The following is a 12,340-nucleotide window of genomic DNA, read 5'->3' on the forward strand; positions in this document are numbered from 1 at the left end:
AGAATTAACCCAATAAAAATATAAATGTATTGCGTATTAATTAAAGAATTAGAATAAGGATAATTTGTTCGAAATGACCTTTTATGAGGTCGACTTTGTGAAAAACGACTTTATATTAGTAAAGTGGTAAAATGGGACCTTAATTGAGTTTGTTGTTGACTAGGACCTTAAGTGGGAAAATGACCATTGACCATCATTTTCCGGCTTGAAAAAGTACGTGTTGCATGCTTGTGTTCATCCAATCAACTGTCTTAGACTCTGAATGAAGCTACTGATATAAGAATCCTCAAGACCTTCCTGTAATAAGAATTCTCTCCATTTATCATGACTTACCCTCATCTCTTTTGCGACTTCACTTTCTTCCTCCATCACCAAAGAGACCGCCTTATGCACAGCCTCCTTTGTGAACAAACCATCATCTTCTCTCTTCTCAACCTCAACCCCAATCTTCAACTCTAAACTCATCATCCTCGCATTGATGAATTGGTCTACAGCTTGAGGCATCAACACTACTTGACATTTGCTGACCATAGCTTCCGAAAGAGACCCAACTCCACAATGAGTTATGAAACATCCTACTGATGGATGTTGCAATATCAGTTGTTGCTGCACCCAACCCTCATGTACGATTCCCCTTCCTTTTGTTCTCTTCTCAAACCCTTCTGGTAAGGCCGACTCTATTGTTTCATACTTCTTAGGCGGCTTCATGGCCACCAAAAATGGCCTTCCTGCAAAGATAATGATAATTGATATAGGATTATTCTTGCGTGGACCTGGTCCACGCTAATATTAGTGCGGACCTAAAATTTATAGTTTTCTCTAGCACAATTTTTACATTCATAGTGACATTTATTGTTCATATAATACAACAACAACAACAACAAAGCCTTAGTCCCAAAATGATTTGGGGTCGGCTAATATTTATTGTTCATATAATAACTGTAATAAATTAAACACCAAAATTCTTAGGACATAGTAACCATTTTTTGAAGCATAGTAACCATTTTTTGAAGCATAGTAACCCTATGTTTTTAAAAGCGAATTATGACTTAAAATTACATTGTTCAAGCACAACATGTATCAACGACACTAATTTGATATTTTTTCATAATAATCCTAATAAAATGCCAAAATAAACTAGGAACAATTTGTTGACTTTATTTTAAGACATGGTCCATGATAAATTTAGTGTGGACTAAGTCCTTTTAAGAATGTCTGCACTAGGAACATGGTACATGACAATTAGTTTGGGACAAAATTATATACTTTATCTGTTTCATAATGATCTTTACATTATTTGTTATAATCTGTTTCATATCTATACTAATATATTAAAAGGCGTTTTGAAGAACGTATACGTGTCACGTATACCTCTCCTTATTACGTCACGTCACCACTAATTAGCATCATGACATGTCATTACAACCAAAAAATATCTAACAAGGATCGAACACCAAACCTCTTTGTTAAAAGTTACACTTCTTACCATCTTAGCCAACTACAACTTATTTAATATCTTTCCATATAATCCTATATATTCTTTTTACAATAAACAATACATTGAATAAGTGAATGCAAAAAAATCACTGATTACTTAATTCATAAATGTCAATTATTATTTTGAAGAAAAAGATCCGACTTTGTTTAGATTTTTGGATGTGGGGTTTAATCGGGGAGGTTGTTGATCGGCTACTAATCCTATGTCACCACCGTAATTTAATGATGACACCATCTCTACGTGCATATATTTTAAAAAAAAATCCCGAATAAAAGTCAAAATCCGGGGCAACGCCCGGGTTACATACTAGTTTTTCTTTACATCTCGTTTTATACTACTTTTGACGTGAAACTTTATTACTGTATCTCTATTTTCTCTTACTTTATTAATTCTTTTCACTCACCCACCTTTTTACACTCTATCACTTACTTTATCCATATATTATTACATTCACCCGTTTTATTAATTAGACACCTTTCTTTTATGTCTTAATATAAAATTATACAAATAGTAATTGTAAAGATGATAATGAAATGGGAGTAGGTACCTGTGAGCTCTAGTCCAAGAAGGAGATGTTGAAATTGGTTAATATCCAAAACACATTCACTCCCAAATGCACAATAAATCAGAGTAGCAGCACCAAAACCTTTTAACCAGCCATCAAAATAATCATCAAGTGTAGAAGATGGAGTTTCCGGGACCATAGGTCCTGCTAGTAGCACAGGCTTACCAAATATCTTCTCACAATACTCAATGTAAACCCCTTCCATCTCCTTACAACTCTTGACTCCGATTGCGTCACATTCGCCAAAAGCTATACGCAGCCTATCAAATATTGTTACACTTTCTAAACCAAGTCCATCTTGGTTTTCACCTACATCTACGGCCACAACCTCGGACTCGTGTGCTTGCATCCGGAAATGCTGGGATGGAAAACCCGGTGGTGGCGCAATAAGTTCTGTCCCAGTGGACTGATGACCCGACATTAAACCAGGGGCAAAATAAGCACAGCTTGCTATATATGTTGTCATGTAGTGCACTGACTTGAACCCGTGTTTTCGGGCTAGCTCGGGAATCCAATAAGCTAAGTCGTAAAAGACCATGTCGGATTTGATACTAACCAAATGGGCCTCAATAGTGTCACGGGTCAAGTCCATGGCAGTCATAAGAAGGGGAATGGCCGAGGAGGGGACATCGTTGGTGGTCTCGGCTCCGGGAGGGAGGCCGTCCACGGGTGGGACGGAGACAGGGATGAAAGTAAGGTGGTCAGGGTAATGGTTGTTAGGGACTAATCTAGGTTGTGTATTAGTAGGGATGAAATAGGAGATATTGTGACCCCTTTGTGCAAGTTTGTTGGCTAAACGGAGGTATGAAGTAAGGTGGCCAAGAGCAAACCATGGATAAAATGCTATGTTTAAAACAGATGAAGTTTTCTTGTCACACATTTTTTTCTTTTTGCTAAGTTTTTGTGACCATCAAGTGCATTATTTGTACTACGGAAAAGGTACTTTTTCTAGCAACTAATAAAGATGGCAGTGATCATCCTTCGTCAGCCATGAGGCGTACGAATAATGCACTTGATGCTTTGTACTATCAACTATGCTACTCGTCAGCCACTGACTCACGAGGTGCACGAAAGCACAAGATTTTTGTTCCTCCCTAGTACATCTTGTTGGAGTTTTACCACTTCCGGGTTTCTTACGTTGATAACTACAGAGTACAAATTATGTTGCTTCAAAAGAAGTAAAGCTTCCGTGGCTAAAATATTGTCTATTTTTCTACCAATTATCGTTTTTGGAGCGTAATTAGTGGAGTGATTGTGTAAAATCAACTAATTAATTTGTTCACAGTTATAAATTAAATTCCCTTTATTGCTTCCGCGAGTTCCTCCATTTATGGTCTAATTGGACCTTCTATATTTTATTGATCTTTTCGACCTATTTAAAAGACAATTGATTCTTCCTCCAAACACACAGAAAATTAACCTCTTTATCATGAAAAGACAAATCCTTCATTGTTATGGGCCCATTGTTCAAGACTGTTCTCAATCTTCATCTTCGTACACACCGGAAATGAAGAGTCGTGTAACCGTGAGATTGATTCCCATGAGTATGTGTGTGTAGCGGGAAAAATTCAACTTTATGGCAGTAATTGGTGTCACGCCACGACATAATTTCAAATAAGTTGTTCTAATTTCATCTACTATTAGTCATATCTCCTACATAACTTAGTCTCTTTGATACGGACATACAGTTAAGTATACTTATGGCCGGCCCTCTAACTTTGAACTATGTCAAAAAAAAAAAAAAAAAAAAACTTTGAACTATGTTATAGCTTGTCCCAGAGAGCTGAAATCCTGTTCCATCACCTTAATGCTCAATCTAGCTTGAACTCAATCTTGAAGCGATAGATGATCGACAATCATGTACGTACATTGTAGTAACAAATTGAGATTGTTGTATGAAAATAGATGGAAAATGCTTAATTGAAACTATCAATTAATACAATAAATTATGTTTAAGTATATGAAAAAATAAAAAGGCCATTGGTAAGCTAAATGGAAAAAAGAACATATCCAAAGTATTGACTATTAGTGACAAAATCCAAACACCAATTACTGTAAGTGGAAAGAAGATCAAGGGAGTATCTTACCAAGTTAAACAAGAATTTGAATCTCGTCACAACCATATTATTTATGTATACAACAATTTATAACATCTACAAAGGCAACAAAGCACAAAACCTAAATCAGGGTTTTTTTTTTCTTTTCCCTTTTGCAAAGCATGAAAACAATTTGGTATGTTAACTTTATATATGAGTACCGATTTAGTTTGTTTAGTACTCCGTACATTAGTAGGCTATATTCTGTTGAAACTTCCTTCCAATTTCTGTATTTTGGCCTATCCCACTCGATCTGTTAGGTGAATTAGTGGATAATTTTACGTGTCATAATTATCATTGAAACACGATAGGAAATGTATCACACGACCAGTAAAATAAGATGCTCTTAAATTGACCGTTTACTAGCTTGTGTGTCATAATCTCGGGATAAATTGAGCCATTCAGTCTTTATACAACCACAATGTCAACCTATTAGGAATCCTTAATAAGATATTACGTTGATATATTCAAGGGAGGATGATACGAGACCGTAATATCCATAAGACGGTTGGTGTCAACATTAAGAATGATAACTATTTGACTAAAAATTATTAGTAATTATAAATATTTGATTGGAGAGTATTAATAATAATAATAATAATAATAATAATAATAATAATAATAGAGTTTAACTATTTGATCACATTGAGTAACTATTTGATTAATAAGTAAAACTATTTAGTAAGAAATTGGTTATATACATTATACATGAGACGGTCTTATATAAATTTTTGTATATTGAAAGACATATTTTTGTGTTAGACAAGCATTAACAATAATAGGTTTTTCACGAGATTTGTTTGATGTGTTTTGGTGTTTTTTATTTGGCATACAAGCCTCACTATTTATAGCCAAAATTACAATGAGTAAGGTCGTCACTGATAACGAATCGATTAATCTCTCAATTATAATGAATAAGTTATAGTAGGCTCTTTAGTTTTTCGGAGTTTAGTTAATTAAGTATGTGGGGTGAACCGTAAAATTGGTTCAGTGACAAAGAACTATGAAGGATTACAAAAGTTAATTATCGATTATTCAGATACAATCAGCTGATAAATCATACTCTGTATATGAAAATTAAATCACGTACCCTCTATGACTCCTACAAATTATTAGACCATCTCTTCTAAAATGTTGTATATTCCATCTATACATCCGTACAGGAGATTCATCCAGTGCAAGATTTTCTCAGCGATCGTAAACTCGTAGTACTGATGAAAGATACTTTTGATTTATTTTGTTATGTATTATATCACTACAAAATAATTGTACCATTAACTACGAGAAATCCTATCGCTAAAGGCCGATAATCATTGATTAATGACGGGATTTCCTGTCGCGAATCCGTCATAGATAAAAAAAAATCCCGTCGTTAACCCGTCGTAAAAGATGTTTGCGACGGTTGTTCCCGTCTTTGTTGGGTTGTTAGCCCCCTCGCAAAAGCCTTTGCGATAGAATTTTTGACCCGTCGTTATTAGGTTGTCATTAAAGATACAAATTCTTGTAGTGTATATTTCATTAATTCAAATTTCTTTTGTATATATTGTACATGTGACTTAATTTATTAATAGATTGATTTTACTATAGAAATAGAGAATGCATGCAGGGCAGGCTAAAGGGAGGTCTAGCCGGACCTACAACACCGGGCCACAAAAATTTTGGGGCCCCAAAAAGAACTATGTTGGTTAAACCCCCAAGAACAAATATTATATATTTAGAAGTTGCTTTGTTATGTATTATGTAATCTTTGTCCTTGTTGGTAAGGACTCATAAGTATGGTAGTTGAGACCAGAGTTCGATTCTTCACCAGCCCCCTTTACATTAAATAATTGCCCTCCAAATTGCCGGGGACGACCGTGAATGCATGTGTTATTTTGATGCACAAACGGAACAATGAACATTGTACACTCAAATCCATAATCTACGTGGATGTCAACTAGCTTAGTTGGTAAAGTCTTGTGGATTGGTACACTGGTATCCAAGATATGAAATCGAACCTCATCTACATCATTTGTCGTTTTGCGTTTGGTGGCTCTCTCTAAAAAAAAAAAAAAATCCATATATAATATATGAGAAGACTGAAGATAACATAGTGGAGGTCGGTTCTAAGGGCAATAGTACAGAGTAATAGAATAAACTTTGTTAGAGATTTATTCATATGTCACATTAGTAATGCATAAACCCCTCTTACAAGTTATAACAAACCTTTTCACAACCAACAATAAACAAACTTATTCAAAATGTTATGTCATGAGTCATGACTCATGAGACCCACCGGTTACAGTTCAGTAACCTGAGAACGAGTTTGTAACTTTATCGAACAATAAAAATGTTTGCTGACACGCCTCGACGATATGAACTCGTACATAAACAAACCACTTATTGCTATTGCTCCTAACAGATTATTACGAATTACTCTGTAGTCATTTGACCGGGCCCCACTCGACTATTTATGGATGTACACCATAGTTATATATATGTAGGCTTGATTCCAAATATAATTCTTGTTGCCACTGTGATAGAACATACTCCGTAGAAGAGTGACAGATGAAAGTGCATTGCAACAGAATTAAATTGAAGTGGCCTGCCAATCTGCCATCATGTGATCGAAGAGCTTTTGTTAGTTTTAGATGATAACGAGCTGAAGTTCAATCTAGGTTGTTCTCTGCAGAATATGATACTTGTTTTTTTTTACGAATTATGGTAAAAGACAAATTAAGTAGCTTTTTTTACCAGTATTCGAAGAAACTTCCACGAAACTTCCTCATCTGACAGGAAGCTTCACACTTCAGTATCCTTTCGATCACCCATAATCTCTCTTCTCTGCTAACTTCCCATTTTATCATTCGAAGGATAAGTGGGGAAAGATATTTTTGGAGCTTTTTATAAAATTATTTACGCTTTAAATTAATATGGGTCTAACTTATAAAATTATGGACGGTAAATTCTCACTATTATATATATATATAATATATACATTTTAGTCTCTTGTGATCAGTGGTGAAGCTAGGGAAGCGGTGGCGGGGTGTGGGCAGCTGCCCCCAAGTTTTTTTCAGAAACGGCTACGTACAATTTAATGGAAAAAGATCATAATTTGGTTTAGCGGTAAAGAGTATTTGATAGACTCAAGCAAGCATCTTTTTTTATTAATCCAATATTTTTGACATCCTGCCCCCAAACAAATAGTTTCTGGCTCCACTATCATATGTTATATTGTTAGATTCGTCTTGTTTTTTATGTTATTTTTAATTTCATCTTCTTTTTATCTTTGAAATGGGTTATATTAGTGATTGGCCGGCTGTATGTGCATTTGAGTTGTGTAAATAGTAAGGGTGTGTCCTATTCACCTGATATTAGTTATGAATTGTACTTGGTTAACCCTTATTTTTCCTGAATTGAACTTATCTGATCTTATTTTTCCTGAAATAAGTAGAAATAAGGTTAACAGAACAAGGCCTAAGTATAAAGCAAAAAAAGTTTAAAAAATAACACTCCATCCCTCTCGTATTTTACTATGAAATACTCCCTTCATTTCATTGAGATTACTTCACACTGGGCTGGGTTTTGGTCGGTGCTTGATGTTGGGTTTCATGGAGCTCTCTTGTACGAAGTATTGTTTTAATATTCCGAAACGTATTTACTTCACCGGAAAGGATAGTTCAGGTTGTCCAATCCGCTTAATTTTCTTTCCTAACCAGCAACTCAAAAACAAAAAAATTATAATGAGAAATTATTCTTTTTTGTTAGTGTAGCAACATAAACCAAGAAAATAAAATAGTAATTAGCTATTGAAAATTGAGTTATGTTCCTTTTTATTTATATTTGGTATAAAAAATACATAATTTAGAGACTTGGGTATGGATTATGTTGGTGTGCATTGTTCTTCTGACCACAGCACACTTCATCACAACAAGAGCAGCAACTCAGCACAGATGCACGAGGCTTCTAGAAGTGCATGACATCATACAGGTGACATCAGTGCATGACATCATACAGATGACATCAGCTCTAACTACCATCCCTAGAATTCAGGGAGTTAGTTAGCATTCAGTTACATGTAATAGATCATTGTAGATGCTGAGCTGTACTTTTGCTTCACTCTAATTGGTTGAGACACCTCACCAATCAGCTTGTATTTATAGTTCTAGTTGTTGCTGTAATCATTCAAGAATTCAATTCAATAATAAGAATTCCCTGTCTTTCTCTCTATGTTCATATTCTCTTTTGTTCTTACTGATGTTTCAGTAATTAGTTCATGCAAGATCATGAACTTTAACATGGTATCAGAGCAGATGATCGTTTGATTCTGCATCTTTTCTTTCTCTTTTTCAAATCTTTCACAGACAAGTCACAATAATCTGTAGTTTTGCATCATCAAAATGCCTACAGAACAGCAAGATCAAACACTAAATCCTAATTCTACTTACTATTTGAGTAATAGTGATCTAAATGCTACAAAGTTAGTCAGTTTTGAATTCGAAGGAGAAGGTAAAAATTTCAATGATTGGAGGAGATCAATGATGATAGCATTGTCAGCTAGAAACAAGTTATGCTTTGTTGATGGCAGCCTAAATCAACCAGCAGCAAATTCTGCAAACTATAGAGTTTGGATCAGGTGCAATGACTTAGTGATTTCTTGGATGCTTGCTTCCTTGGAACCTAAAATAGCAAGGAGTGTGTTATATCTCAAAACAGCAAGAGCAATATGGCTTGAGTTAGAGGACAGATTTTGCAGAGAATCAGGACCTCAACTCTTTTCTGTGCAACAACAACTCAGTGAGCTAACTCAAGGTGATGATGAATTAATTGCCAGTTTTTTCACTAAAATTAAAATGTTATGGGACCAGCTGGATGGCTTAGAACCATTGCATGTCTGTGTATGCACTGGCTGTAGTTGCACACTCACACAGCAGTTACTCAAAACTCAACAGAATCAAAGGCTAATTCAATTTCTTATGAAATTGAATCAGAAATATGAACTTCCTAAGAGTACTATACTTATGATGAATCCGTTACCTACTATCTCAAAAGCCTATGGATTATTACTTCAGGAGGAACAACAAAAGGAAGTGAATAATCATAGAGTTCAGATACATCTATCCATCTAGTGCATTCAGTGCTAGGAGATTTGAGAACAAACCTTACAGGAATCAGTTTAATTCTGGTTCTAATTCTCAGTATGCAGGAACTGGATATCATATCAAAAATTCTAGTGATCATAACACTAGAAATAGCCTATTCTGTGAACACTGCAAAATGAAAAATCATACTATTGACAAGTGCTGGAAGCTTCATGGTTATCCAAAGGATTTTAAAGGAAAAGGAAAGAGAGTTGCAGCAGCAGCCAACTTGGATGTTTCTCAAGACATTCAAGAAAATTCAGAATTTGGTATAGTCCATGCTTCTTTCACTGAAGAGCAGTACAGTCAATTAATGAAGTGTCTACATAGCCAACAAAATGCTAATCAAGTTGATAATTCAAGTACTCACTCACTTGGAATGGCAACCAGTTATCAACCTCAAGGTACATTCTGTCTCCTATCTAATTTCAGATTAAAGTGGATATTAGATAGTGGTGCCAGTGACCACATGTGTTCAGACTTGTCTCTCTTTACATCATTTGAACCTATGCATGATGGACATCATACAATCACTATACCTAATGGAACTGAATTACAAGTAAAGAACAAGGGTTCAGTGAACTTAGGTGGAGGAATCATTCTCAGAAATGTTTTGCATGTTCCAGAGTTCCAGTTTAATCTGATATCTATCTCTAAACTGTGCTGTGATGAAAATTGTTCAGTCTCATTTACAAATGGTGAATGTTACATTCAGGACCTTTCCAAGAACAAGCGTATTCTGCTTGGTAAGTTGGAGAAGGGTCTGTACAGCTTGAGTGAAGATCTGTTGACATCAGAGAATAATACAGCTTCAAAACCTTTTGCATTGTCTACTACCAAGTCTACTGCAGTACAAGAGGCCAAACTCTGGCACTTTAGACTAGGGCATATGTCTTTTGGTAAAATAAAGGGACTAACAGGTGTTGATGTACATGGTTGCTTAGCTGAAACTTTTTGTCAAATATGTCCTATGGCCAAACAGACCAGATTACCTTTTCCAAGTAGTTTCATCAAGACTAATAAGCCTTTTGAATTGTTGCATATTGATGTATGGGGGCCCTATTCTGTTCTTGATTCATCTAAGTGTAATCAGTTTCTCACTATTGTTGATGACTATACTAGGATGACTTGGACACACCTCATGAGAAATAAAACAGATTCAGTTCAAATCATGTCTCAGTTTTTGTCATATGTTGAGAATCATTTTGGAACTTCTGTCAAATATGTAAGATCAGACAATGCACCTGATCTAACTGAGGGTGGCATGAAAGATATATTTCTCAGAAAAGGCATTTTGGGACAAACAAGTTGCAGTCACACACCTCAGCAAAATGGTGTTGTTGAAAGAAAACATAAGCACCTACTTGAGACAGCTAGAGCATTGTCTTTTCAGTCCAAGCTACCTGACAAATACTGGAGTAGTTGTGTTCTTGCAGCAACATATTTAATCAACAGAATGCCACTGAAAAGCATCAATTTCTCCACTCCCTATGAACAGTTGTTCAAAACCAAACATAATCTGTCCCACTTGAAGGTATTTGGCTGCTTGTGTTACATTACAACTTCTAAAGTTCGGAGATCAAAATTTGATCCAAGAGCTGATCCTTGTGTTTTTATTGGTTATCCTTCCACTCAAAAGGCCTATAAAGTTCTCAATCTCACAACTAACAAGATTCTCACTTCTAGAGATGTTACATTCTATGAACATCATTTTCCCTTTCATTATTCTTCCACTCCTAAATCAGCCTATGATAATCAATTCTTCCTTCCTGTTGTCACATCCTTTTCAGAACACATTAATCCCAATTCAGATACACCTCTATCTGATATTTCTAACCCACACTCACATACTCCTTCTTCAACTCCCATCGCTTCTCCAGCACCTATATCAACTCATTCATCTTCTCCCACGGTATCTATTACTTCTTCTACATCTCTTCCTAATCAGTCTGCACCTACTGATCAGCCTCACAGAAGATCAACAAGAACTTCTAAACCTCCAGCTCATTTACAGGATTTTGTTTGTTCTAAACCTGTCAAACACTGGTGCAATCTTATTGCTTATGACAGTCTTCCTGATCAGCAAAAGGTTCTAATTGCTGCTTCTTTGCACCATATTGAGCCAACATCTTACAGAGAAGCTGCTTCAGATACTAACTGGTTGGAAGCAATGGAAAAGGAAATCACTGCTTTAAACAATAATCATACTTGGGATTTTGTTCTTCTTCCAAAGGGAAAGAAGGCCATTGGATGCAAGTGGGTGTACAGAATAAAAAAGCATGCAGATGGCACTATAGAAAGATACAAGGCCAGATTGGTTGCTAAGGGTTTCACTCAAAAATATGGTATTGATTACCATGAAACATTCTCTCCACTTGTGAAGATGTCCACTGTAAGATGCCTGATTTCACTTGCAGCCAGCAGAAACTGGAAATTGTTCCAGTTAGATATCAATAATGCATTTCTCCATGGTAAATTGGATGAAGAGGTTTACATGAAGGTTCCTGAAGGACTCACTGCCCCTCCTGGTCATGTCTGTAAACTTTCCAAGTCACTCTATGGCTTGAAACAAGCCTCCAGACAATGGTTTGCTCGTCTCCTTGATGAACTCAAATCTCAAGGTTACAGACAATCAAAAAATGATTACTCTCTTTTTATCAAACATCAATCATCACACATTACAATTGTTGCTGTGTATGTAGATGATATCATCATCACAGGGTCTGATGAGACAGAAATCTCTTCTCTCAAATCTCACCTTCACAACACCTTCAGCATTAAGGATCTAGGACTTCTAAACTACTTCCTTGGAATTGAAGTTACACATACTCCAGATGGTTATATTCTCACTCAAAGAAAGTACACTAAAGAGTTGCTATCTGAGTGTGAACTTGACATTTCTAAACCTGCTGTCACCCCTTTTCCTCTGCATCTCAAACTCTCTACAGAAGGTGAACCTTATCCCAATGCTGATCTATACAGATGTTATGTTGGGAAGCTCAATTTCCTAACTCATACTAGGCCAGACCTTGCATTTGCTGTACAGTCTCTAAGTCAGTTT

The 12,340-nt window shown here is 35.8% G+C and overlaps 1 protein-coding gene across 1 annotated transcript; it reads right to left on the reverse strand.

The window, feature by feature from the left end:
* Positions 1–4: 4 nt before the first annotated feature.
* LOC110784981 (cyanidin 3-O-galactoside 2''-O-xylosyltransferase FGGT1-like) lies at positions 5–3,064 on the reverse strand. Its single transcript, XM_021989426.2, has 2 exons — positions 2,046–3,064; positions 5–728 (listed from the first exon to the last, which is right to left on the reverse strand). The coding sequence occupies exons 1-2, from the start codon at positions 2,941–2,943 to the stop codon at positions 235–237; spliced, it is 1,392 nt and encodes a 463-aa protein (XP_021845118.2). The 5' UTR covers positions 2,944–3,064; the 3' UTR covers positions 5–234.
* Between the last annotated feature and the right edge of the window lie 9,276 nt (positions 3,065–12,340).

Source organism: Spinacia oleracea, chromosome 6 (genome assembly GCF_020520425.1).
Source record: "Spinacia oleracea cultivar Varoflay chromosome 6, BTI_SOV_V1, whole genome shotgun sequence".
Lineage (NCBI taxonomy): Eukaryota > Viridiplantae > Streptophyta > Magnoliopsida > Caryophyllales > Amaranthaceae > Spinacia > Spinacia oleracea.